The following is a 27,377-nucleotide window of genomic DNA, read 5'->3' on the forward strand; positions in this document are numbered from 1 at the left end:
ATGTATTGGGTAAAGAGTACATATTCAAATAATCAAGCAGAGAGAAAAAGTTGCTAGCATCTTTGACCCTCATTAAAACGAGCCGAAAAGATACTTACATACATTTACTCATTAAAATATTTGACACCACAAAACACAGGAGAATCACAACCAACTAAAAAAGTAGGCTAAACATGAACAGACAAAACATAACTCAAACCGAGGGCTATAAATACACAGAATAACTAAAGAGCTAAGCAAGGAACAGGACGATCAAATCAATGAAACTATGAGTAACCATAGCAACAAACGAAAACAAGCCTAGAAACAATGGAAGGAAAAAATGATCTACAAACTAAAAGTCCAGGAAAACGGAACCAAAACTGAATGTTACAGGTGCATTTAGAGATATCACAAGGTTGACCAAGGTGTCTGATGGGCAATATAATACTGATATACATACAGCTTAATTATAACAAATTAGATAGACATATAATTGCTGAAGTAAATGAACTCTTATTATAGATAGTGATTTTGCCAAGTAAGACATGTTCCTGGAACAACATTCCTGTGCAAAAATGTAGTCCTAACCCTATCCCTACCACTAAACCTAACCCCATAAGTTATCCCTAAAATCAGAGGAAAATGATAGATGAATAACACTGATGTAGAAGCACCTATCCAAACCTAAACTTGACATAAATTGTAAACTTAACCTTCAAATCTGATTGGTTGATTGGAATATTGTTCCAGGATCAACAAAGACGTTTCATCACCAGTATAAATGTACTCAAAAGTCACTAAAATTATAATTAAAACAAAACTTGACAAGGATGCATATGCAGATCTCTACCCTCAACTAAGACACCGTGTAGACTGCAAGAAAATCAGGAGTTTATTTAACTGCCTTCTCAAGAGTTGTATCTATTTTGGGCTCACATATCCAACTTATTTGTCAGAGCTTTTATGTCCACCGCTGTATGAAACAAAGTGCCTTTCATGTAAGCCCTGAATCTCTGTGTCTGAACAAGTGAGCTGAAAATAAACAAATGACCTCTCCTTGCTCTCCAGTAGATTCTGTGCTCTGAAAGGGTGTGTGAGTATTGATAGCTGGCTGCTGCAAAAGCATGTGAGAATGTGCGACATGCTGTTAAAAACATTTCACAAATACTGTCAACTGGATTGGCTGTTTCGTCTGGTTTAAACAGAATGTCTGTGAGGTTAAAGGATGGAGGAATTTGAGTAGAGAGGAGGTGCAATCTTGAGTTTCTTAGAATGTTGTTTCTCAGAATAAAGAGGGGAAAAAAACATTGACCTTCTCTGGGTTTGCAGTGCTTCTGAGGCTTTCAGATTGGTATGCATTGAACATATTTACTTTAAGAGAAGCTGAAATTCATTTAAACATTTATGGGATTTTTTTTAATTACTGAACAGTTTGATCAGTTGTTTTGCAATACATTTGTTGTGTCTATTGCAGTGCAACATGACCTGTTGCAGGGTCACACGATTTCACTTCAGGACAAAGTTACTCAATATGTTATTATGAATGCTCACGTCTGTGATGTTGATGCATGCATATCGTTTCTCAATATGTTTTGATTTCAACCTGAGCTTGTGTTTTGTTGTTTCAATGTCCCATTAACGAAAAAAGTGAAATACACTTCAAAGTGGCGTATACACTATTTTGCCAAAAGTATTGGGACACCCCTCCAATGGCCACAGGTGAATAAAATCAAGCACCTAGACATGCAGACGCTTCTACAAACATTTGCGAAAGAATGGGTCGCTCTCAGGAGCTCAGTGAATTCAAGCAGTTCAGTGATAGGTTGCCACCTGGGGAATAAGTCCATTCGTGAAATTTCCTCACTACTAATTAATCTACGGTCAACTGTTAGTGGTATTATAACAAAGTGGAAGCAATTGGGAACAACAGCAACTCAGCCACAAAGTGGTTGGCCACGTAAAATCACAGAGCGGGGTCAGCGCATGCTGAGGTGTACAGTGCGCAGAAGTCGCCAACTTTCTGCAGAGTCAATACCGACCTCCAAACTTCATGCAGCCTTCAGATAAGCTCAAGAACAGTGTGGAGAGAGATTCATGGAATGGGTTTCCATGGCCGAGCAGCTGCATCCAAGCCTTCTCCGTATGGCAATCCAATGGACGAGTCTGGGTTTGGCAGTTGCCAGGAGAACGGTACATGCCTGACTGCATTGTTCCAAGTGTAAAGTTTGGTGGAGGGAGGATTATGGTGTGGGGTTGTTTATCAGGGGTTGTGCTTGGCCTCTTAGTTCTGGTGAAAGATACTCTTAATGCTTCAGCATACCAAGACATTTTGGACAATTTAATGCTCCCAACTTTGTGGGAACAGTTTGGGGATGGCCCCTTCCTGTTCCAACATGACAAAGCAAGGTCAATAAAGACATGGATGAGCGAGTTTGGTGTGGAGGAACTTGACTGGCCTGCACAGAGTCCTGACCTCAACCCGATAGAACACCTTTGGGATGAATTATAGCGGAGACTGTGAGCCAGGCCTTCTCGTCCAACATCAGTGCCTGACCTCACAGATGCGCTTCTAGAAGAATGGTCAAAAACACTCTAAACATTGTGGAAAGCCTTCCCAGAAGAGTTGAAGCTGTTGTAGCTGCAAAGGATGGGCCAACTCAAACCCTATGGATTAAGAATGGGATGTGATTAAAGATCATGTGCCTGTAAAGGCAGGCATCCCAAAACATTTGGCAATATAGTGTATATTGTTAACTTAACACTTGTACATGCTGTTTTGACATTAATATTATGCAGCACCAGTGGGCAGTATGCAGCAGAAAAACATGTATATATATATATATTTGTACATGGTCAGATACAATTTAATACATAATCATAAATTACAAATATGTTCCCATGCAATTCATTAAATCACTTGAATGCACCAAAGTTGAGCAATTAATATGATGTTATCTGATTTTATACATGTAGGGTAAATATGCTCGTTAACCTTATGATGATAAAGTATTTGGTGTACAGAAATATTTTTTTACTGTTTTATGATGGTTAGTTTTCTGGAGGTCCAAGATTGACTCTTGACCATTGGTTGATCATTACCTGAAGTCTATCAGTAACCACAAACTATAACACAGGACAAAGTGGTGAGTGGAAGTCAGATAATTATTCTATAATCTGTAATTTTGTGATAAATGATCATTCTCTGATTCTTTCAAACTCATCTGACTGGCAATGATCTATTAGTGCAGTATTTCAGTAATGATAATCACAGCATCACACTCACTCCACCAGCAGGTGAAGATAAGCAGTTGTCCTTTCAATGATTAAAGTCGGTTTGTCGCCCTCTATTGGTGAGTATCACATCAACACACAATCATGTCAATAAATCAGTGAGAATTGTAGCAGTGACCCTCATTCTGTGCAGATTCTGTAAGTCAATATTTCACTGTATGACTGTAATGAAGTTTGTTATATAATCTCTTTATAACTTTCTTCTTATGCACTTAATAATAATTATTAATAATAATAATTATAATATATATGAATAAAAAGATCAAAAACATTAAAAGAGCAAAGCCAATATAATAATATAATATAGTAAAATATGTATTATAATAATTGCGATCAATACAAATATTATTATTATTATATAGTTATTTATTAATACATATATATTTAACCTATATACATAGGCCTATATGTAGATACAAATAAACATAACATATTTAATAAGCCAACAAGAAAATTAAAAGTAAAGCCAAACCTGGAATATAAAATAATTAGTGCTAGGCAATCGAATAATCGCATCCAAAATAAAAGTTTTGTTTACATAATATATATGTGTGTACTGTGTTTAATTATTATGTATATATAAATACACACTCCTTCATGTATATATTTAAGAAATATTTGCATGTATGTATTGTATATATATTGATATAATTTATCTTATTTATGAATATAAATATTTTACTTAAATATATACATGCATATGTGTGTATTTATATATACATAACAATTATACACAGTACACACACATTTATGTAAACACAAACTTTTATTTTGGATGCGATTAATATTGTTAGCACTAAATAATATAATATAGTATAGTAAAATATGTATTATAATAATTGCAAACAATACGAATATTATTATTATTAAAAGTTATGTATTAATATAATAAAAACAGTGTTTACAAAGTGATTTACAAGGAATATATTTAGCCTACATGTATATGTAGAACATATTTAATAAGCTAACAAGAAAATTAAAAGTAACATATAATCTGTAATATATCATATAATTAATAAAATATAATAATTGCAATCAATACGAATATTATTATTAATAATAATATCATTATTAATGTTATTTATTCATATAGGAAAAACAGTGTTTACAAAGTGATTTACAAGGAATATATTTAGCCTACATTTATATGTAGATAAAAATAAACATAACATATTTAATAAGATAACAATAAAATTAGGAGTAAAGCCAAACCTATAATAAATGTAATATATAGTATAATATAATATAATATAATATAATATACTAATAAACACTTAATTTATTAATGTAGTAAAAACAGTTTACAAAGTTCTTTACGAGGAGTATATTTATGTAAATGTAGTTACTAATAAACATATCTGATAAGAGAACAAAACATAGAGATTAGCCAAGAAAAAGAGTAAAGCCAAACCTATACCATATACTTAATATACTGTATTATTATTATTACAAGAAAGAAAGAAAGAAAGAAAGAAAGAAAGAAAGAAAGAAAGAAAGAAAGAAAGAAAGAAAGAAAGAAAGAAAGAAAGAAAGAAAGAAAGAAAGAAAGAAAGAAAGAAAGAAAGAAAGAAAGGCTTGATGTCCAAACCCTGATCATTGTGTACTTGAACACTTGAAGGCTCCACCTCTCAGAGCTCCTGCCTCACTGACGTCACACACACTCCGCCACATTCATACTCCACCCGCAGCAGCCATGATGGTGGGTGCTTTTCTCTCTTACTCCCTCCACCTTCATCATTTACACCTACAATCCTCCAATGCATCGCGTAATAACGATCTGTCGTCTTTATATTCCGATCGTTCGTTCTGATATTTCTGTGTCTCTCCACAGCAAGAAGGGCTGGACGATGGTCCCGATTTCCTCTCGGAAGAGGACAGAGGAGTAAGTTTTTTTTGTCTTTTCCCATTTCTGTTCTCTGTCTGTTCCCCGGCTGTTTGTTGTGTGTGCTTGTAGTCGTGTAAAGGGCGTGTGTATTACTGCTGGTGTCACTGTGGCCCAGTATGTGTGTGTCCTATTTGAGTCCGTCCGTGCACTTCCTCCTGACAAACCTCACACACACAAACCCGTGTATGCACAATGCCTCTCTAGTCTGATGGCTATACCAGAAACTAGGGCAAGAAGCCACAAACCACATCATGTCATTAACCATAAACTGAGCTAGCTGCTTTTAATAAGCCTGATAAAGTTATATAATAAGCAGTTAGTTAGTCTCTGTCATCATCGAACTGCTGTTTGCTTTGGGCAGATATTACTTTGTAAAAGCTGTTACTTTAGTCCAATAATGTGACATTCTTATTTGTATAAAATGAAAACATTATTACTTTATAATGGAACATTAAATAAAACAATGTTGCTCCAGAATGTATCATCAAGTGTTATTCTGCAATTCAACTCTTAATGTTTGGATGATTTTTTTATTAATATATGCCTTGCAAAAATACTGTACTGCAGCAGTACCGTGGTACTTTGATACCATGCTACTGTGCATAGTAAAGGTTATTTCTTAAAAGTACCAGGGTATTTCTATAAATACCCTGGTACTTTCATGTCATGAAACCATGGTATATTGTCAGTTTTGTGGAGTTACTTTATAGAATTAAAATAATGTGTGAAATCACAAACATTGATTTACGTTATTTATTCATTTAGTAAAAACTGTATATTTACAAGGAATATATTTAGCCTACATGTAGATACAAATAAACATACTATATTTAATTAATAAGATAAAAAGAAAATTTGCCAAACCTATAATATAATATAATATATACATTTATATATACTATTCATTTTTATTCATATAGTAAAAACTGTTTATTTAGAAGGAATATATTTGGCCTACGTGTATATGTAGATACAAATAAACATAATATATTTAATAAGTAAAGCCAAGCCTGTAATATAATATAATTTGAAAAATAATGTGTGAATTCACAAACATTTACCATAATAACCATTGTTTCTGCCAAAATACTATATTTATCACAGATATTGTTACTGCAAAAGAGATATAATTAAACATAATATACTCAACTCAACTCAGTCTGGAAACCTGTACATTCATTTATCCTGCAATATGTATTGCACATTTTTTGTAATGAGATTAAACTAAGTAATATTCAATAACAGATAAAGTATGATTGTATTAGATTCAGTCTCCTGTGATCCTCAATGATTAATATGAAAGATTGATGCTCTTAGAATTGCACTGTATTTATTGCTGACTTGTTTTAATAGCCCAGGGCAGTGAATGTGGATCTTCAAACTGACGCCACACTACAGGTGGACATCTCGGATGCTCTGAGTGAGCGAGACAAGGTCAAGTTCACCGTCCACACAAAGGTACACCACATCAATGAATAAAAACTACCAGGATTGTGTGTTTGTGATTTCAGCCCTGCCTCCAAAATCGGCTTGACCTTATGCATATGGCGTTTACTGCATTCATTCATTAAATGAGTGAATTATGTGTTTTTGTTTTTTTTCAGAGCACTCTACCTAATTTCAAGCAGAATGAATTTTCCGTGGTCCGACAGCATGAAGAGTTTATCTGGCTCCACGACTCGTTCGTGGAAAATGAAGAATACGCAGGTTATATTGTAAGTACCTTTTGAGAGTTTTGCATGTTATAAAAAATGCTTGATTAGTGATGTAACGGTGTTAGTCACAATCACAGGCCTGTAAATCTTTTATTTGCTTTCCACTGGACGCTTGTTTGAACTGTCTGGCTCATACACTCTTTTAAACACTACTTCATTATGTGTGTTTGAGAGCAAATGTTCCAGCCGCTCTTGCCAAGCCTGAATCATTGCTCGTCCTTTTATAGCCCTGGTGTGCATAAAAAGATCTGTTGTCGCATGACGAATGTCATTTTGTTGTAGTTCAGGTGCAAGAAAAAAGGGAAATGATCTTTGCTACAGTTTCCTATTTGGGTATGTTGGTTGAAACAATTTTTAAAGTAAAAAAGTAAGATATTTCATGGGGATGTTTGATGTGCTTTATGATTTTTTGAGGTCGTATTATGTGTACTGTTCAAAAGTTTGTGGTCATTAATTGATAATTTTATTCAGCTAACTGAGCTAAGACGCATTAAATTGATAAATTATAATGTTATAAAAGATTTAAATTAAAAACGAAACGAAAAAAAAAGAAATGGTTTCACGGTTAGCACAACTGTTTACAACATTATGACATTAAGTCGTCATATTAGAATGATTTCTGAAGGATCATGTGACACTGAAGACTGGAGTAATGATGCTGAATATTCAGCTTTGCATCACAGTAATAAATTACACTTTAAAATATATTATATATAAATAACTGAAATATTACTATGAAAAATGTAAATGCTGCCTTGGTGAATACATAAGAGATTATGTTTAAAAAAAAATCTTATTACACAGCTCTTTGGAATACTTTATTTACCAGCGGTAAAACTGCTAACACGGGCTCATCGGGGTTACTGAAGTTGGCACTTTACGCTTGCTAGGAGCGTTTTTTCCTCGTGGAAGTTTTGCGTTTAGTGAGCATTGAGAAAATAAAATAATAAAACTCAAATCAATTTTATGTACAGTTATTTAATTATTTCATCTGGTATTGCAGACTCGCTAAATAGCTGCTGCTATTTTGCAACAATTGTTTTGTACACTGTAATGGATTTTAAGATAACAAACAGGTACAATTTTAAAATGGTTTAATCTCAGATCAATATCTCATATCCCCATAATTATTTATGTGGTGAAATGCCGTGTAATAAGTGGTATGACTGTTCCGTATCCCTTAAAGGGTAAGTTCACCCAAAAATGAAAATTCTGTTATTAATTACTCGCCCTCAAGTCGTTCCTTCCAAACCCATAAGACCTTAATGAAATCTGAGAGCTTTCTGTCCCTCCATAGACGGCGAGGTCATTGCAACTTTTAAGGGCCAGAAAGGTAGTAAAGACATCGTTAAAAAAGTCCATGTGACTCCAGTGGTTCAACCTTGATTTTACGAAGCGACGGGAATACTTTTTGTGCGCAAAAAACAAACAGAAATAACGACTTAATTCAACAATCTCTTCAATGTCATTCTGCTATGTTGTTGATGTAGTAAATACACTGCAGCACTTCCGAGTTCTACGGCAGAACGGCGGCTCACCATTGGCTAGCTCCTGCGTCAGCTTCACACACATGCGTTGTGGTGCTCGCATGAACAGCGTCGGCCAATGGTAAGCCGGCGCTCTGACGTAAACCCAGAAGCGCTGCACTGTTTACACTATGTCAACAGCGTAGAAGAGATTATTGTTTAAAGTCGTTATTTTTGGGGGGGTTTTGCGCACAAAAAGTATTCTCGTCACTTCATAAAATTAAGGTTGAACCACTGGAATGTCTTTACTACCTTTCTGGGCATTGAAATAGCTGTCTATGAAGGGACAGAAAGCTCTCGGATTTCATCAAAAATATCTTAATTTGTGTTCCGAAGGTCTTACGGGTTTGAAACTACATGATGACGTGTAATTAATGACAATATTAATATGTGGGTGAACTATCCCTTTAAATGTCCATCAGCTTGCAATTGCTTTCTTTGTGGAAGCTTGCCGTTTAAAGAGCTAATAAAATATCTTAACTCAGATCAATATTTCATGTCTAACTATTTACTTATGTGGCAAGTAGCTGTGCAATAAGCAGGATAATGTACATCCAGCCGGTTGTTATCATAGAATATATGATCACCCTGTCAGGGTTTATTCTGAATGTACTTTATCCCTTACTTACTGACCTCAGACTTTTGAATGGTAGTGTATGTTATTCAATGACAAGTGATCATTAGAAATGGACAGGGCCTGCTGTCCTATTCTCTATTTTCATTGGCTTCTGATTTAATGTAGTTTCATCTGGGATGCTCCTATTAATACTCAACAAAGAAAGTGTCATGGCACTGAGTGCCATTTACAATATCATCAAAGCTGGCCTGAATTATTTATAGAACTTTGAGTTTGCATTAGGAACGGCAGCATGAGTGACTGCGTTTTTCATTCAGTAACTGATGATATTACGAATCCCAGAGTTTAATTACCAACGCTGAAACAGTTTTGGGAATCAAAATGCCCCTTGGATAGCTAATGGAAAGACTTTCCCTGTAGATTCCGCCGGCTCCTCCGAGACCGGATTTCGATGCATCACGGGAGAAACTTCAGAAGCTGGGTGAAGGTGAGGGATCTATGACCAAGGAGGAGTTCACTAAGATGAAACAGGAACTGGAGGCGTGAGTCGATTTGTCTTCATATCCGTTGGTTACTGTGTTGTTAGTTGCACACCTTCATTAAATGGTTAGTTCACCCAAATATGAAAATTAACCCATAATCCATTCACCCTCAAGCCATCATAGGTGTATAGCAGGGATGGAAATTAGCACCCGCCAGCAGCCAAATGCAGGTGATTTTGTGTTGTAACGGGTAAACTCGCTTCACCTACCGGGCACCGTGGCGGGTAAATAAAAATAGCATAGCCTACTGTTTCACCTGGACGGCGGACACTTTTAGAGGAGGCACACCTTCAAAAAAATATGGCGTTACAAATCAAATTCATAATAAGTAGTAGAGAAGTTAATTTGCGCGTAGTTGCGTTTTAGCGGCTTTATTGCCATAGCGGCGGAGTCTCGAGAACATGAGCTGTAAACTTGCGCGTTTTTTTTAAAAACATATCGAGCTCGCGTCGTGTCCACCGTTTGAACGCAAGAGGATCTCCAGATATAGGGCTGAATAGAAAAAAAGTTATCAATGGGTCTGCCCAGTAACTCGTGATGAACCTCAGGCGAACTGCACACTTTGCAGAGAAGCATTTCAGTTGCTTATTAACGTATCATTTTAATCATACATAATAAATAATCCTGCCATATAAAGTTTGACATTTATTAAAAGAATATTTAGATAAAAATGGGACAAATAATTACATAATGTTGCCTCTGGCTTGGCGTGCTCAGTTGGGGACACTAAATTTTTCAACTAAACATCTAAATAAATCTAATTAATAAACTAAATTAAACATTTAAACTAAATTACTGATCTAATTATTGATCTAAAGCCCACACTGTCACTGTATGATAATTGAAATTAACTGATGACATCAGCGTTTTTTCCAGAATGGCTATACAGCTGAATAAAATTATGCTGCATTATTTTCCTGTTTAACAGTGTAAAGCTGCTTTGAAACAATCTACATTGTTAAAAGCGCTTTATAAATAAAAGTTGACTAAGATAATAATATAGTCATAATTTAAGTAAATTAATAAAAAATTCAACATTTTTGAATTTCAGAATTGTCAAAAAAGTGATTACTGGTTCAGAATGACTGCTTAAAGGGACAGTTCACCCAAAAATGAAAATTCTGTCATCATTTTCTCACCCTCAAGTTGTTCCAAACATGTATTTCTTTGTTATGTTGAACACATTGGAAGATTCATTCCTACTACGGAAGTCAATGGTGCCCCCAAAGCAGCCTGGTTACAGTTTTCTTCAAAATATCTTCTTTTGTGTTCAGCAGAACATAGAAACTCATACAGGTTTGAAACATCATGAGGGAGAATAAATGATGACAGAATGTTTTAGTTTTGGGTGAACTATCCCTTTAAAGTGCACCAAATAGGCTACTAAAGAGTTCTTTAGAAATAAATTAAATAATCAAATGTAAAATAATATAACATTTTATATTTTATATTGTCGTGAATGGGGCACTCACACTGAAGGTGGCAACCCTAGTATGTCGTCAACACGCTTCAGAAGATGCCAAAACTAATAGTTTCATTGTTGGGACTAAAAACCTAAAACTGGAAGCCATAAAAGACCACGAATCATCCAAATGCCACATCCATTAATCTGCCCTACTCATTTAATGAAATGTATATCAGTTCATGGTTTGTGTGTGTATAAGAGAGAAAATGTCAGTGTTTCATTGAGACTTGAGATTAAATAAACTGCTTAAGTATTGTAGAGCTTGTAGAATTAATTTTCACATGCAGTTACACATTGTCGGTTAAAAACAAGAAAGTGGCTGATAAAAACATTGAGTGGCTGGTAGATTTTGAAATCCACCAGCCACAGTGGCCGGTGGACAAAAAAGTTAATTTCCATCCCTGGTGTATAGGACTTTCCTCTTTCAGCCAAATACAATCGGAGTTATATTAAATAATATCCTGGATAGTTTATAAAGTTAAAAATATGGATATTTTTCTTACAAAAACCCATCACTTTGCTTCAGAAGGCCTTTATTAACTCCCTGGAGTTGTATAGATTACTTTTATGATGGATGGATGCACTTTTTTGTGTTTCAAAATCTCAGATAATCACTCCCATTATAGAGCCAGGATATTATTTATTATATCTCTGATTGTGTTTGGCTATCACAATCACATTATCACAGTAAATTATGGCGTAATTAAAAATTTTTGGGTGAACTAACCCTTTAATAATAATAATAATAATATTGATATTAATATGAAAATGTGTTGCAGTGAATATCTGGCCATCTTCAAGAAGACCGTGGCAATGCACGAGGTCTTTCTGTGCCGTGTTGCTGCTCATCCCGTCCTGCGCAAAGACTTGAACTTTCATGTTTTCTTAGAGTACAACCAAGACGTAAGTGTGACATATTTTAACATTATTGTTCTAAAATGTTTGGAAAATTGTTTGAAAAAGTTTTATTGCAATTGTTTTTAACTGTTATTATTACTAGTATTGACTGCTGTTGTGCAACTAGTTTTTTTTTAAGTTCAAATAAAAACTTGTATATATTAAACATTTGATTATGTTTTTTTTTTTGTTAATCCAATGAATTAGAAAAGATTAAATGTTCCTTGAAATCTCATTTATTTTTCTCTTTTCATTTGAAACTTGATGCACACTACCCAAAATATCAGATTATTCATGACAAAGTGCAAAACCGCTGCAGTTGAGGTTGTGCAAAGCAGGGCAAAACAAAGCCCTTATAGAAATGCTGGTGTCCTTCTCAGTAGGCAAAACACATATTTCTGAGCATTTTAATTGTTCATTTGTCCTTCATTTTGCCACTTGAACTTACAGCTGAGTGTACGAGGGAAAAACAAGAAGGAAAGGCTGGAGGATTTCTTCAAGAATGTGGTGAAGTCTGCAGATGGGGTTCTTGTGGCAGGAGTGAAGGTCAGTTCAATCTGAGGCCTTCTTCTCATGTCATGTGACTGTTTTATGTGACTCTGCTTTAGAAATTAGGGGGAGGAGAGGGAGGCCACGACGACAGCCACCTTTCTGAGAAATGATTTACTTGGGCTTGAGCTTTTTTGTGTTCAACTGTGTGGGTTGAATGATGGTTTATGACTCTCTGGTGAATGCTTCACTAGTAGTGGAATGCACGATTACTAAAACCTTGAAAAATATAGTTTTAAATATATATAAAATGGGGTTGTCATGGAACCAAAATTCCAGTCGATACCAATACCAGTAAAGTTTCATGGTTCTCAGTACCAAGTTGAGTACCGTAGCAAAAACTGTTGGAACTCTTCTATTATTTTATTTAACAAATTAATTTAATAAAAAAAATTAAAACATTTAATGAGTTTATTATTTATGATTAAATTATTCATGAGTAAATAATACATGTAAACAGCATGTAGCCTTCAAATGTTTGTAAGTAAACATTGTTTTAAAAAGATCCTGTTTTCTATGTTAGGATATTTTAAAATGTAATTTATTCTTGTGATGCAAAGTTGTATTTTCAGTATCATTACTCTTGAGTGTCACATGATCCTTCAGAAATCGTTCTAATGTGCCGATTTGCTGCTCAAGAAACATTTCATATTATGAACTTTAAAAACAGTTCAGTTTGTAGAAACGGTTATATATTTTTTTTATTAATTATTAATTTGATGTACAGAAAGTTAAAAATAATAGCATTTATTTATTTTTTGTATCATTTCAAATGTCTTTGTCAACTTTGATTAATTCAATGCATCCTTGCTGAATAAAAGTATTGATCTCTTTTAAAAAAATAATCTTACTTGCATTTGAATGTTAATGTACATTTAAAGGGGACCTGTTGTGTAAAACTCACTTTTAAATGTGTGTCGGCGGTGTGTGTACAAATCCCTCCTAAAATGCTAAAAATCTACCCACTCCTCTTTTTTTAATCCCCATAAATCATAAGCTGTGTCTCAGAATAAGCCCTTTGCAGTTTCTATGCAATGTGACATCACATGATTAGGCCACGCCCATGACTGCTTGCAGACCTATTAGCATAGACCCCACCCTGAATGAGCTGGACACAGCTGCATTTCCTAGTCTAAGCTTTTAAAGTTTTTAAAAAGTTTTAATATGAAATTCAATTATGTTAATTAATGTGTCATAACAGTTAAAGCCAGAGGCATTGAAAAACAAAGTTGCGACATGCTTTCATCTTCCGGCGGCGTGCGTGGTCACGTGGTTCATGGAGCTCTCAATAGTTCTAAACAAACCAGCGCTGTCAAAATGTCTTAAGCGGATCGACGACAGCTTAACTATACACTATACATGTATTTGCAGCAATTTTTAATAAACAGTACAGCATAATTATTCGTCAACCATATTTACAGGATCGTTTTATTATGGAGAGTGATGCAGATGCAACATTAATGTTAATGTTTTTCTTGTATTTAGCCCTCAGGTATTCCTTACTAATTGGTCACAAACTCATACTCATTGGTGGTCAAATGTGACCATGCACCTTAACTATTTCTCAATTAAATAAATGTTCTATATTTTAGTTTAATAAAGTTTATTGAATATTTTGAGAAGATCTTATGGTATTACCGGTAAATACTATTTGTGCGATAATTATGGTCCATTAATGACCACTTAAAATATTTTTCTTCTAATATTTTTCTTATCTATATTACAATTAGTGTAGTAATTAAGGTTAAAATAGAGAATTCTAATGCAAAGAGGCAAATTAGAGTCATTTTGTGGCTGGAAAAATTATAATTTTCATTTATAATGCTAATACCCACCACCAGGTGCCTCTATGGCTCTTTAATACATATACATGTATCTAGTCTAGTTGCTTCAAAAGTATTGCAGATCATAACTGCTTACTTATTTTTAGGTTTTGCATTTGAATACATATTTAGACATGATCAAACACTAGATTTCTTGAAATGTGTAATTTTAAAACGTTAATAACTTGCATTCTAATATTTTTAATGATACTTATATAAGCACACACAAGTCAATATTAATGAATGCAAGCTAATATAATTTAACCCAAGAAAAGTTTAAAATAGTGCTAAAAAGGCAAATTTATTTTTCCTTATATGTACAGTTGGTTATACACATACAAATTCATACTGAAATCGATAGGCTATTTGTGCCAATCAACATTTTATAAATTGTATATTTATTTCCATTTTATCACAGGACGTTGATGATTTCTTTGAACACGAGAAGACATTCCTATTAGAGTACCACAACCGTGTCAAAGATTCATCTGCCAAATCTGATCGAATGATCAGGTCTCACAAAAGTAAGTTTCTCTTTTCATCACGCATTTATAGATGCTTGCGGCTCACGTGAAAGTGTAGTGTAGTGTCAAGGATAAGGCAAGGTCAAAGTTCTCCAGTCACAGGAAGTGTGTGTTGTAGAGATAAATGACAAACAATACCTTTGCCAATAGCATTTCAGATGCATGCTTTCAGTGCTTTGCATCTTCTAAGGTTCTTTTGTTCAAACTTTTTAAAACCAGAAACTGACATTCAATGTCAAATCTATGAACTGTACAGTTGCAAGAAAAAGTATGTGAACCCCTTGCAGAAAATGTGAATAATTTTAACTAAATAAGAGGGATCATACAAAATGCATAATTTTTTTTGATTTTGTGCTGTCCTGAATAAGATATGCATCGTGTTTCCTTCTGGAGCATCAGTGAATGTTTGAACCATTGAAGTTGTGTTTGAGTCCCTCAATCGTCCTCAATGTGAAAAGATGGATCTCAGAATCATACAGTCACTGCTGGAGAGGATTCAAATATGCAAAACTGAAGAATGTGCAGGACCTGGAGGATTTTTTTTGAAGAACATTGTGCAGTTTAACTGCTCAGGACAAACAAGGGACTCATTAACAACCATCACAAAACAAAAAAACAGCCGTGGATCATCCAGTGGATGACACACAGGATTAAGAATCAATGGTTCATAAACTTTTGAACGGGATCATTTTAATAATTTCAGCTATTTTTTTTGTCTTGTGGACTATATGTAAACATGTTTTATGTAAAATATCTTATTCAGGACCGCACTAAATAAAAAAATAACATGCATTTTGTATGATCGCTCTTATTTAGTTAAAATTATTCACATTTTCAGATTCAGCAAGCAGTTCACATACTTTTTCTTGCAACTGTAAATACGCCCATATCATAATAAGGGCGTTTCCTTGTTTTATATTGTTTAGTTCTTTTTGTGTCCAGTATTAATTTGCCTGCAGCTATGGACACTGGAAAGGTTGGTTTTCCCTGTTATGGAGCATTAACAGGAAACCGAAGGCGGTACTTAGTGTTGCTTAGTGGGAAAACATGTCATTTGTCAGGAAGCCAGCAAATGTCAGGTGACTCTGTTGGCCTTTTAGCAATAACAAATAACTCTCCCTGAGGAAAGGTTTTGTCAGATTATCTGAATAATGTATAAACTAAGTTTTTTTTTTCGAGATTTGAATGCAAAGCTTTCTATTAATACAGATTTTTTTTTCTAAATGTGTTTGTCATTCACATGATTTTCTTGCATCATGTGCGGCGCCAAATGTTTTGCGTTTCCTTGTGTGCCGCCAGTCTTATTGGCACAACACTGAAACATGATCTGGAGAAGCAGAATGCTGTGAAACGGTGTTAAGTGCTGCAGCAATGAATGTGTGAAACACTGACAGCTTTTCCTCCTCTAGAGATCTAACAGGGCGTGTGTTTCAGGTGCGGCAGATGATATCAACAGAATCGCCTCCACGCTGTACACCTTAGGAACCCAAGACTCCACAGATCTGTGCAAGTATGGCATCGATTTCCCCATGTAGCTCCACATTTCTATGTCATAGCTTCTTTTTTGACTTGATGTTTTGTTTCGGTCACTTCTAAACAGATTTTTCCTAAAAGTATCGGAGCTTTTTGAGAAAACACGGGTAAGCATTTCCAGTTCTATAACATAATTTTAATGTTGTTGTGCGATTAATTGTTAAAAGATCCGCAGTCTCAATTCAAACACCACGCAAACTCATTCCTAAATGACAACGATGTCTATTAAACCTTTGACAAAAACACATCAGAACATTCATATCTGTGTATATCAACAACACATTGACATAGAATGAATAAGAAATATTGGTAACACCTTACAATATAATATTGTTAAACTATCATTTAAAAATGGTTAAACTATATATTTTTTATATTGCTCATATCTTTAAGTTCGTTATTTAAAGGAACACACCAACTTTTTGGGACTTTAGCTTATTCACCGTATCCCCCAGAGTTAGATAAGTCCATACACACCATTCTCATCTCCGTGCGTGTCATAACTGTCTGACACACCCACCGCTAGCCTAGCTTAGCACAAAGACTGGAGGTAAACGGCTCCAGCTAGCCGACTGCTCAATAAGTGACAAAATAACGCCAACATTTTCCTATTTACATGTTGTGATGTGTATAGTTACATCGTGTACTGAGACCAACGGTAAATGAAAAGTTGCGATTTTCTAGACCGATATGGCTAGGGACTATTCTCTCATTCCTGCGTAATAATTAAGGAACTTTACTGCCGTACCATGGGTGCAGCGGCGCAATGATATTACGCAGCGCCTGAAAATAGTCCCCAGCAAGCAGGTTGTCATGTTGGTTATGCTGACGGAAGTTAGCCTATTTTCAGGCGCTGTGTAATATCATTGCGCCGCTGCACTCATGGTAAGGCACAAAGTTCCTTGATTACTACGCAGGAATTAGAGAATAGTTCCTACCCATATAAGTCTAGAAAATCGCAACTTTTCATTTTCTTACGGTCTTAGTACTACACGATGTAACTATACACATCGCAACATGTGAAAATGTTGGCGTTATTTTGTCACTTATTGAGCAGTAGGCTAGCTGGAGCCATTTACCTCCAGTCTTTGTGCTAAGCTAGGCTAGAGGTGGGTGCGTCAGACAGAGTTATGGCACGCACAGAGATGAGAATGGTATGTATGGACTTATCTAACTCTGGGGGATACGGTGAATAAGCTAAAGTCACAAAACCTTGGTGTATTCCTTTAAAATATAAGTATTTGTTTATTCATCTCAGTTCAGTGCATTGCAACTAATGTACTTTAATTGTTCACAATAATATAGATGATAAAATTATGATAATGAAATGTCGTTTTTTAACTTTTTAAATATATTTTGTGAGTCTTACTCTCTGAGGTAAAGAAAAATGAATTTGTTGTGTTTCTAGCCTCAGCAATTTTTAGTCAAAAAGAATGAATCAGAGAGTTAGGGACTGTAAAGTCCCACACTTCTTTCTCTCACTTGTTTTCAAATTCTGTTTCCTGTGCAGAAAATTGAAGCGCGCGTAGCAGCCGATGAGGATTTGAAACTTGCCGACTTGTTGAAGTACTACCTCAGGGAGTCGCAAGCCGCTAAGGTAGAGACGTGTGGTCAGCATATTGAACTGACGGCTGCTCATTAAAGGTCGTTCCTACATTAGGGAGTGATTTGTTGATCTAGCCAAGCCCTGGGATACAATGTAATTGAGCCACAACAGTGATTCTGACCATTAATTTTACACCAAAGCAAAACAGTGACCTCTTGGACCATATGATTCAGTTTTTTACAGTATTAATTGTTTGTTGCCCAGTATTAATCTTCTACTATTCTTAGTTATTGCTTGCTGAAACCATTTTAAATGTTTTTAGATTATATGAGTTTCTTTAGTTGTAAACAGCATTATCTCCTCAACAGGACCTCCTGTACAGACGAGGAAGGGCATTGGTTGATTATGAGAATGCTAATAAAGCTCTGGACAAAGCCCGAGCTAAAAACAAGGACGTCCTCCAAGCAGAAACCACACAGCAAGTGTGCTGTCAGAAGTTTGAGAAAATCTCTGAATCTGCAAAACAAGGTACTTTTATTTGTATCATTTCCTAACCAGCTGCAGCATAATAAAAGCATATCTTCCCTGTAAATCCTTGTAAAACCCACACAGGAAATTAACATTTGAAGATTACTTGGTTTTAGGTGTTACACTAGTTAGCTCCTCCCACTGTTAGTTAAATCTCATTGGTCCAAAACCCAGCTCCACAGATCTGCACATTTTTTTAAGACTTGTTCTGATTGTGTCAGTTCATACTAGGGCTTCACAAATAATAGAAATAAATCCAAAATTGTAGTTCTATTATACAATTGCAAAGGCTACGATCTAATAATCTATGGTTTTTAATGTTGTTTATGTCCATGTGGTGTTTTGAATATGCTTTAAGACAAACCATTTGCAAATTCATCGGTCAACACCATTGATGAGTATTTTCTCCTTAAAACTGCTGTGAACCAAAGATATGGTTTGAAATCACTGGTGTTTCTGACGTCACAAACTATCTTGAAACCAATCACGTCATGTATGGTCGGTGTTTAGCATATCATTAACTATGACCGCTCCAAAGCAAGGGAGTCTCAAGAGAGGCCAGGTTATCCTGGGATATTTTTCTGCTGATATGAAAAATAGGGTACATTTACAATATAGCCGGTGAATTATATATATATGATGTATATTACGATGTTATGATGATGACCTACGTATATGCCTTTCTCCACTGGCGTTCTATGATGTTCAAAGCGTTTCTAAGGATACTGATTTTCAGAAGGCAGCTCTCTGACTGAAATGGCGAACGGGAACATGGTTTGTGTGACAAAAGCAACATGTTTGATAACGTAGTCAAGCCAAAGGCTAATCATATTAGTTATGTTTTCATCGTTGTAGAGGTCGATACTTAAAACGCATTATCATTCTGATACATTAACTTGAGTAAAAGTTGAGCGAGTGGATCTCCGAGCTGGTGTGAGTGAATAGGGGTGGGGCTAATTCGCATATTCATAGATCTGCATATACTACATGAAGCGAGGGTGTAGAGTTACATTTAAGCTATTTGTGATCAAAGATGAGTTTTAAGGGATACAATTATTAACTACAGGGGACTTTAAATATACAGGGGTTAAACAATGAAACTGAAACACCTGTTTTTAAATAAATTATTATGGTTTAGGGCCTCCTTTTGCAGCCAATACAGCATCAGTTTGTCTTTGGAATGACAGATAAAAGATACACTGTCCTTCACGGTGGCCAGATGGATTTTGAGCCATTCCTCTTCCAGAACAGTGGTCAGGTCACTATGTGATGCTGGTGGAGGAAACGTTTTCTGATTCACTCCAAAACACCCCAGTGGCTCAAAAATATTTCGATCTGGTGATTTTCAACTTCCCTTTTTATGTTCTTCAAACCATTCTGTTACAAGTCTGGCTGTGTGCATTGGTGCATTATCATGCTGATACACGCCACCCCCTACAGGGTACGATGTTTGAACCATTATGTGCACATGGTCCTCCAGAATGGTTCGGTAGTCCCTGGCAGTGACGTACCCATCAAGCACAGTAGGGAATGCCATGATATCGCAGCCCAATCCATCACTGATCCACCCCTGTGCTTCACTGTCAGGTCTCTTTGGGTCTTCTCCACACCGTAACTCCCATGGATGTGAGAAAGACAGTGAAGGTGGACTCATCAGAGAACAATACATGTTTCACATTGTCCAAAGACCAAAATTTTAGTGTTGGCACCATTGAAACCAACATTTGGCATTGGCACGAGTGACCAAAGGTTTAGCTAAAGCAGCCCGACCGTGAATATTGACTCTAAAGCTCCCGACAAACAGTTTTGGTGGAGAGTCGAGGTACTCATTTAATTCTGCAGTGATTTGGGCTGATGGGGTTTGGTGTTTTTTTTTGGGATACAATCTGAGTTAGCACCTGCACATCCCTTTCAGACAGCTTCCTCTTGCATCGAAACCTCCAACACTATATTAGCCAGTGTTTCAGTTTCATTGTCCAACCCCTGTGTGTGCAAAGCATATTTCAGAGTGAAGCGTGGAGCTGTTCATCTCATGATCTGGTGTTTTCACAGTCTCAGAACGCTTATAAAGTGGCTGTTTTCAACAAAAGAGAAGCTTTAAAGTTGCGATTAAACTTGAAGTAACAACAGATCTTTTCTTTTGTATTGTGGCATTCATCCGAGTGAAACTGATTATCAAAAAGAAAAAATGTAGGGCGGGGACTCGGTTGTATGCATCGGTTGTTGATTTTGAAATGTGGACGTTGCACTCAAAAGTGGAGAATGTGAGCTTGCAGGGTTGGGGTTTAAACTGACTAAATGATTGGAGACGTTTTGATTAAACATTATGAATGCGTGGATGAATTGTTCACAGTAAGACCTATAATATGCATTTAGATTTATTTAAATTCATGCTGACTTTAAGAGCTCCCTGCTGTTCTCCACCAAAATAAAAACATGATGGTTTAACATTTTGAAACTGAAGACAGACACACAAAAAAAGTAATTGTATTGTAAAATAAAAATGTGTGTGTGAGTGTGTGTGTGTGTGTATATATATATATATATATATATTATAATATAATTAATATAATATATACATACATACATACATCCAGAGGCGTCGCAATAGGGCAGGCAAGGCAGGCACTTGCCTTGGGCCCCGCATTTTGAGGGGGCCCCCGAGGGCTGATCATTTAAACAATCAGAAATAGTCATATAAACATGCAGCGACATCTCTGCATCCCCCTTAGTGGGCCCCCTCTCTCGTTACGTTGGTAATGCTTTCGTTACCTCGCATCTGCCGCCTTCTTCAAACTGTAGAAAATGCAGGATTTGAGCGAACCAGACGGATAACTATGAGGCGCTGTATATGAAAAGTGAAGCGAACGCCGCGAGAGACCAACAGTAATTTATGGTCATACAGAACAAACAGGACGCGCACTTTCTTTCGATCTATAGTCTGCAGCGCATCTCATAAATGGACCGAAACTAAGCGTAACAGGCTTCTTGCCTCACATAGGCTATATATGAGAAACATATCTAGCCTATAGAAAGCTTGAAATGTGTACTTTTAAACAAACAAACTCAAATCGAAAACAAATACTCTCTGCTTATGTAATCGGCTAGTTGATAAACTAATAAAATAAAGATTACATTATAATGATAACCATATATTTCTATATGCGGAGAATGGAATTTTCCTGTCACCACCACACAAAGCACCGTTTTAAGGTGACAACTGGTTATCAATATGAAGCTTACTGTATTTTGAAGATATTGTATTGTATCTTACATTACGAAGATAAAGATTGACATTTTGTTAATTAAACAAAAAGCACTTTAATGTTTTAAAAATTAAAACACTTAAAAAAAAATTTTTTTTGTTAGATGTATTTTGACTACTATTTTTTGTATGTTGTAAAGTTAGATAACGAAGATATATTAACATAAAACAAAAACATTTAATAGGGCCTCATTGATTAATTTTGCCTGGGGCCCCCACTCAATGTTGGTTCGCCTCTGCATACATACAGTATATGACAGAATTTGGACCAAATTGTGCAATTTTTTTTTGTAAATATTATCCCCAAATCGTGCGGTCTTTCTTCACACAGAAGTTGTGTATTTATTTTGCATAGAGAAAATAGTTTTGGCGTGGTGTTGTGGAAATTTGTTTTTTGAAAATAAATTGAATTTAATTGTTTTCATGTGACAAACTGCTATTAACCTAAGATTGCTCAAAAGGAGATTGTCTCTCTATTAAGATTACTGAAAGTTACTTTAGATAAAAGCATCTGCTAAATCGCTGTTTGCTTACTAAATATTAATGCTCGTTGCCCAATGCTTGTTTTCCATTTAGAACTGATAGATTTCAAGACACGGCGAGTAGCAGCATTCAGAAAGAACTTGGTGGAACTGGCCGAGCTGGAACTCAAACATGCCAAGGTTTCCGTTTACTTTATACTGTGACTCTTCAATGATGTCAGATCCATGGATTATATATTGATTATATGCCCTAATCTCTGTCCAGGGGAATCTACAGTTGCTGCAGAGCTGTTTGGGGGTCCTGAAAGGAGACACTTAGGTCCTTGAACCAGGTTCTCCATATAGGTCTCTTTGGTCTCGTCTTCATTCGGAAGATGGAGGAGAGAACATACCTGGGGTCAGTTTGTCTAAAGAGACTTCTGTACTTACCACTACCAGAGACACCATACTCCCTCCACAACCCCCCCTAAAAGTGAGGCAGTCCACTGTGGAAGATCAACCGGTCCACACAGCACAAGATATACGACTTCATTTAATCACGCATTTTTAACTTTTGATTGTTAATTGTTTTTCGCTACATCACTCTCGTTTCTGTCCAGTTCGTTTATCTGTCAGTTTCGTTTCGCTTGTTTTTGTTTTTCCTGTTGTAATCTTTAAAGTTAGTTTTGGTGATCTGTGTGTGGATGCTGCTCAGATATCTTGTTCAAGTTGAGCTGATTGTTATTACAATTAAAGTGTATGGTCACTCAAAGCCTTGTACATGTGTAAGTTTTCATGGTATAGCTATAATGAATCATCGTAATCAGACTAATTTTATGCAGAGCAGTTTATTCCTCTCTTTTTTCATTCCTAACAAATAATGCTTCAGTATGTTTGCCTTAAAACGTAGATTAATATGATATTGTTAAAAGAAAATCATACATGGATGCATTTTTTTTCTCAAGAATTTTTTTAAGTGCACTGTATATGAATGTTGTTTTCTTATTCACAATATGTGACCAAAGCTTCCATTTATTCAGATGGAGGAATGCTGACATAAACTCTGGTGAACAATGATAAAATGACCATGAAAAAAACAAAAAAAATAAATGATGCTGTTTACTTTAAGTGAGATTTTTTTTTTATGTGAACAGAAAAAATAAATAAAGGCAGTGTTCGCTTACGAGTCGGATATTATTTCTTTAATACAATCAATCAAGCCTACAATTCCTTAGTGTGGGAGAAATTTAAATGGCCTATAATTGATTATTAAATATCAAAATTGCTAGATAAAAATACATTTACAGCAACCAACGTATGGCCCTAATAACGGGAATCTGATATATTTAAGTAATTAACAGGAATATTTCTTTATTTTAATGGCTTTTATTTTGAAAGCAAAACGCGTGACCCGGAAATAGTCTCTAACTTGCTTTCCTGTGTTGGAGTGTTAGTAAAGCCATATGAGTAAAGCAAAAACACGTTGTATTTTCGTTGTGGTTTACTCGAAATAGGAAGAAATGAATCGAAAAGATGATTATGATTCATATGAGATTGAAGAGCCAAGTGACGAGGAAGGAGCCGCAAGCAGGTACATAACAGAACACATTCTTTTAAATGTCTGCGATGAACTCATGTGCACGCATGTAAACAAACATATGTGAACATCTTCAACTTGATTATATAAGTAAGTACATTGGTATTAGTATATGTGGTTATTTCATCGTGTGGATATTTCCTTTGAGTCATACATTTTGTAAACATGAACACCTCTGTATTAAGTGCTCTTAATCGAGATCAGATTGAGAGACAGATCAGTAACTCAGTGGTTTCCATTTGTTTCTCTCAGTTCTGAGGATGAGCTGGATATTCTCCTCAACGGGACCCCGGAACAGAAGAAGAAGCTGATCAGAGAGTATCTGACGGGGGAGAGCGAGTCCTCCAGTGGAGATGAGTTTGAGAAGGAGATGGAGGCAGAGCTCAGCAGCACCATGAAGAGCCTGGAGGGCAGCTGGACAGCGTCTTCAACTCAAGGTGTCACATACACGCATGCATTTTGTTCTTTAAATATAACGATCACAACATTAAATTAACTCAAATCATTTTATTTTAATATTTAAGTTGCAGGTCAAACATCTGGGACCAGTGACAGCACTTCCACAGCAAACAAACAACAGTATGACAGCATTTACTTCGACTCAGACTCGGATGACGATGACACCGCTGGTAACTATTCAAAAAGCATTTTTTATTATTAATATTATTAACAATAATAACCATTATGTTTTCAGATCACTAATTACAAAATAATATTTTCCTCTTCCTCTTAAAATAAATGTTTTATTCAAAAGTTCAAAGAGTTTTTAAAAAATGGACGCTATCAAAGTTACTAGATTTTTAGAACAATTCATTACAGAACAATGCATATTTATGTATGTTTAATTGTAATGTTTTTGATTTATAGGTCATCTATCTATCTATCTAATCTCATTGTTGCTCTGTACACATATTATACACTGTGAATTCTGTAAGGTTGTTTTTTTCATGGGTGTTTAGGTGTGTATAAATGTATTATATGATAGAATTATATGGACTCCTTATATTTGGTGTCATTTTAGAGTCTCCAATGATCCTTAAAGCTAGCAGAAAATACAGTTTAGTGAGAATTACCCTTCAATCTGATTGTTTACTTTGGATAAAGCAAATGATGACAAAATTAATGTTTAATGAGATATTTGGCGTATGATTAATTTCACAATAAGTGTGCGATTAATCGCACAACAAAGGTGCGATTAGAACAACATTTTATGAAAACATTTAAATTCTAATACACATTTGAGAGAATGTAAAGTTGATGAAAATTGAAAAAAAAAAAAAAAAACATCAAATTGCCTCTAAACATTCATGTACAACATTATTCAACCCCCAAAGGTAAAATTTTTTTTTTTGGTGTTCTACTCATAAGATTTGCCTTTTTTGCACCAGACATACAGCTGATCCATGGGTCCAAAAAGTTATATTTTGGTCACATCACTCATTAATACATTCTTCCAGAAATCCGCAGTTCTATCCAAATGAATCGATTCAGACTTTTTATGTGTTCTTCTTATACTCTGTATTGCAATCTTTTTTTCCTCCTTTCATCAGGTCATTGGCAGTAAATTGAGGGCTTTTCTCAGTTTTTCTGATCAAACATTTTAATTATATTGTGCTTTTTCCTTCAACACCCTCAAGGGTTTTCTGGTAAAACAGAATTTAAACTTCTGAATAAGGCTGCCAGCTGTGTCTTTTAGTGTTTTGGAAATCTTCTTATAGCCATAGACTTTCTAATGTAATAAAACAAAGTTCTCTATAGCATTTGTGAGAGCGCTTTTGACTTGGCCATATTGGATACTCGACCTTTGCACATGGATGAGCTGAATGTATGCATGTGTAACAGCACAAGCTAATTCAGTTTTGTTTTAGAGTTTCCAACAGTTTAAAACAATTTTGTACCATACCATACAAATACATGACTTAAAATAAAAGGGGTTGAATAATTATGACATGGCTGTATTACAAAAAAATCCTATAACTCAAAAACATTACATTATTTATTGATATTATCACTTTTAACTTAATAGATGCAATGTATTAATATATTTATAAAAGCTTGCATTTGTAAATTATGACAGTCTCCGGCCGGGGGGTTGAATAATTTTCTCATTCAATTTATGCTGCTTGGATTTATTGTGTTTGTGTTCAACTATGATAACGCCTGTTTGTTATTCAAAGAGATATAATAAAGATAAAAAACCGGTTGTTAATATGGAAACTGGTCTCCTGTATCAGGCAGCTCTCAGGGTCTGAGGAGGAAGCAGCGCTCTGTACTCACAAATGATGAGCTGTTATACGACCCAGATGAGGATGATCGGGACCAGGCTTGGGTGGATGCAAAAAGAAAAGCGTGAGTTTTACTTGCTAAAAAATGTGACAAATTGTTGTGATGGTCAAAGCTTATTTGCGTTGTTGATACAGTTATCAGAGACGGTTACCCACGTCAGCAAACAGAAAAAACAAAACCCAAGCTCTTCCAAGCAGCGACGCCATCCTCAACTGTCCCGCCTGTATGACCACCCTGTGCCTGGACTGTCAGAGGTACGGCCAGTTTGATTTCATTGATTCATTTGATTTCATTGACTTCACTGTGAGCATCTGTGAAGAGTTTCATATTATTATCTATCTCAGAAGAATCAATAAAAGACTTTTCAACCCTGCAGGCATGATAAATATCGGACACAGTACAGAGCGATGTTTGTGATGAACTGCACTGTCAACAAAGAGGAAGTGCTGCGCTATCAAACAACCAATAAGAGAAAGCAGAAGCGGCACAGGAAGAAAGCTCGTCAGGAGTCCACGTCCGCACCAGCAGAGGCTGAAATGGAGTCAGATGCTGGTCTGACTGATGCACGTTTGGCAGGAATGGATGAAGAAGAGACGTATCACCCGGTCAAGTGCACAGAATGCTCCACTGAAGTGGCTGTGTATGATAAGGATGAGGTCTACCATTTCTTTAACATCCTAGCAAGTTACTGCTAAGGACATTTACTGGACTGGATATCCCAAACCACAGGTTTTGTTTGGTTTGATGATTTAACTGTAAAGTGATCATATAGAAATTTTTGCAGGTAAAGAATGTGGGTAGATGTGATTTTATTTATAGGGTTTTTATTTGATTTAATATGTTGTAAAATGTCAAACCTTCATGTAAATTGTATTTCATATTTCCATAAAAGTTATATTCCTCCCTTTTATGAATTTGTATTTTTATACACAGGACTTGATTCAAATTAAACCGAAGTGAAACATATGACTTGAACATGTTTTTAATCTGTTCACACTGCTGAAGAAGCTTTTAGTTAGTTCACATATTTTCTTCTTGATTATATGGAAAATTAAATTCGGTTACAATTTATTTTAAGCTTACAGTTACATTGTACTTAAATAAGTACTGAGTAATATTAATTACTTCATTTAGGGTTTGGTTTAAGGTTAGGGCAACACTTTTTAGTTTACAGTGTCCTTGTTACATATGTTACATGTACTTACCATAGTAATAACAGTAAATTATTTAAATTACATGCAACTAACCCTCAACCAAACCCCAATCCTACCATAACCCCATAGTAAGTACGTGTTGTTAATAATAAAACTTAAATATATAATTACACTGACACCTTAAAATAAAGTGTAACCAAGGTTGATTACTTGTGCATAATTTAATGTTAG

The 27,377-nt window shown here is 35.4% G+C and overlaps 2 protein-coding genes across 3 annotated transcripts; both read left to right on the plus strand.

Annotated features, from left to right (window-relative positions):
* The first annotated feature begins 4,932 nt into the window (after nucleotides 1–4,932).
* On the plus strand, nucleotides 4,933–23,294 carry snx6 (sorting nexin 6). Its single transcript, XM_079832308.1, has 14 exons — nucleotides 4,933–4,972; nucleotides 5,105–5,155; nucleotides 6,512–6,616; nucleotides 6,763–6,873; nucleotides 9,397–9,518; nucleotides 11,763–11,886; nucleotides 12,331–12,426; nucleotides 14,671–14,776; nucleotides 16,211–16,286; nucleotides 16,377–16,416; nucleotides 17,820–17,906; nucleotides 18,224–18,383; nucleotides 22,225–22,310; nucleotides 22,396–23,294. Exons 1-14 carry the CDS (start codon nucleotides 4,967–4,969, stop codon nucleotides 22,447–22,449), a joined length of 1,224 nt encoding a protein of 407 aa, XP_079688434.1. The 5' UTR covers nucleotides 4,933–4,966; the 3' UTR covers nucleotides 22,450–23,294.
* Nucleotides 23,295–23,529: 235 nt separating this feature from the next.
* On the plus strand, nucleotides 23,530–26,959 carry eapp (e2f-associated phosphoprotein). 2 transcript variants are annotated; one of them, XM_079832891.1, is made up of 6 exons: nucleotides 23,530–23,700; nucleotides 23,959–24,143; nucleotides 24,237–24,335; nucleotides 25,941–26,055; nucleotides 26,127–26,246; nucleotides 26,369–26,951. In XM_079832891.1, exons 1-6 carry the CDS (start codon nucleotides 23,630–23,632, stop codon nucleotides 26,685–26,687), a joined length of 909 nt encoding a protein of 302 aa, XP_079689017.1. In that variant the 5' UTR covers nucleotides 23,530–23,629; the 3' UTR covers nucleotides 26,688–26,951. The 2 variants fall into 2 exon arrangements, with proteins under 2 accessions (XP_079689017.1, XP_079689016.1); XM_079832890.1 differs by having other exon boundaries at nucleotides 23,541–23,700; nucleotides 24,231–24,335; nucleotides 26,369–26,959.
* The last annotated feature ends 418 nt before the right edge of the window (nucleotides 26,960–27,377 follow it).

The sequence above is a fragment of the Gobio gobio genome (assembly GCF_949357685.1).
Source record: "Gobio gobio genome assembly, chromosome: 13".
Lineage (NCBI taxonomy): Eukaryota > Metazoa > Chordata > Actinopteri > Cypriniformes > Gobionidae > Gobio > Gobio gobio.

Bases quoted from the DNA above. Each gene is read 5' to 3' on its own strand.
- snx6 (XM_079832308.1), top strand. The intron at 16,417-17,819 runs GTAAGCATTTCC...TTTCCTGTGCAG, and splicing joins AGCTTTTTGAGAAAACACGG to AAAATTGAAGCGCGCGTAGC. The intron at 18,384-22,224 runs GTACTTTTATTT...TTTTCCATTTAG, and splicing joins CTCTGAATCTGCAAAACAAG to AACTGATAGATTTCAAGACA.
- eapp (XM_079832890.1), top strand. From the start codon at position 23,630: ATGAATCGAAAAGATGATTATGATTCATATGAGATTGAAGAGCCAAGT. The intron at 24,336-25,940 runs GTAACTATTCAA...CTCCTGTATCAG, and splicing joins GGATGACGATGACACCGCTG to GCAGCTCTCAGGGTCTGAGG. The intron at 26,247-26,368 runs GTACGGCCAGTT...TCAACCCTGCAG, and splicing joins CTGTGCCTGGACTGTCAGAG to GCATGATAAATATCGGACAC.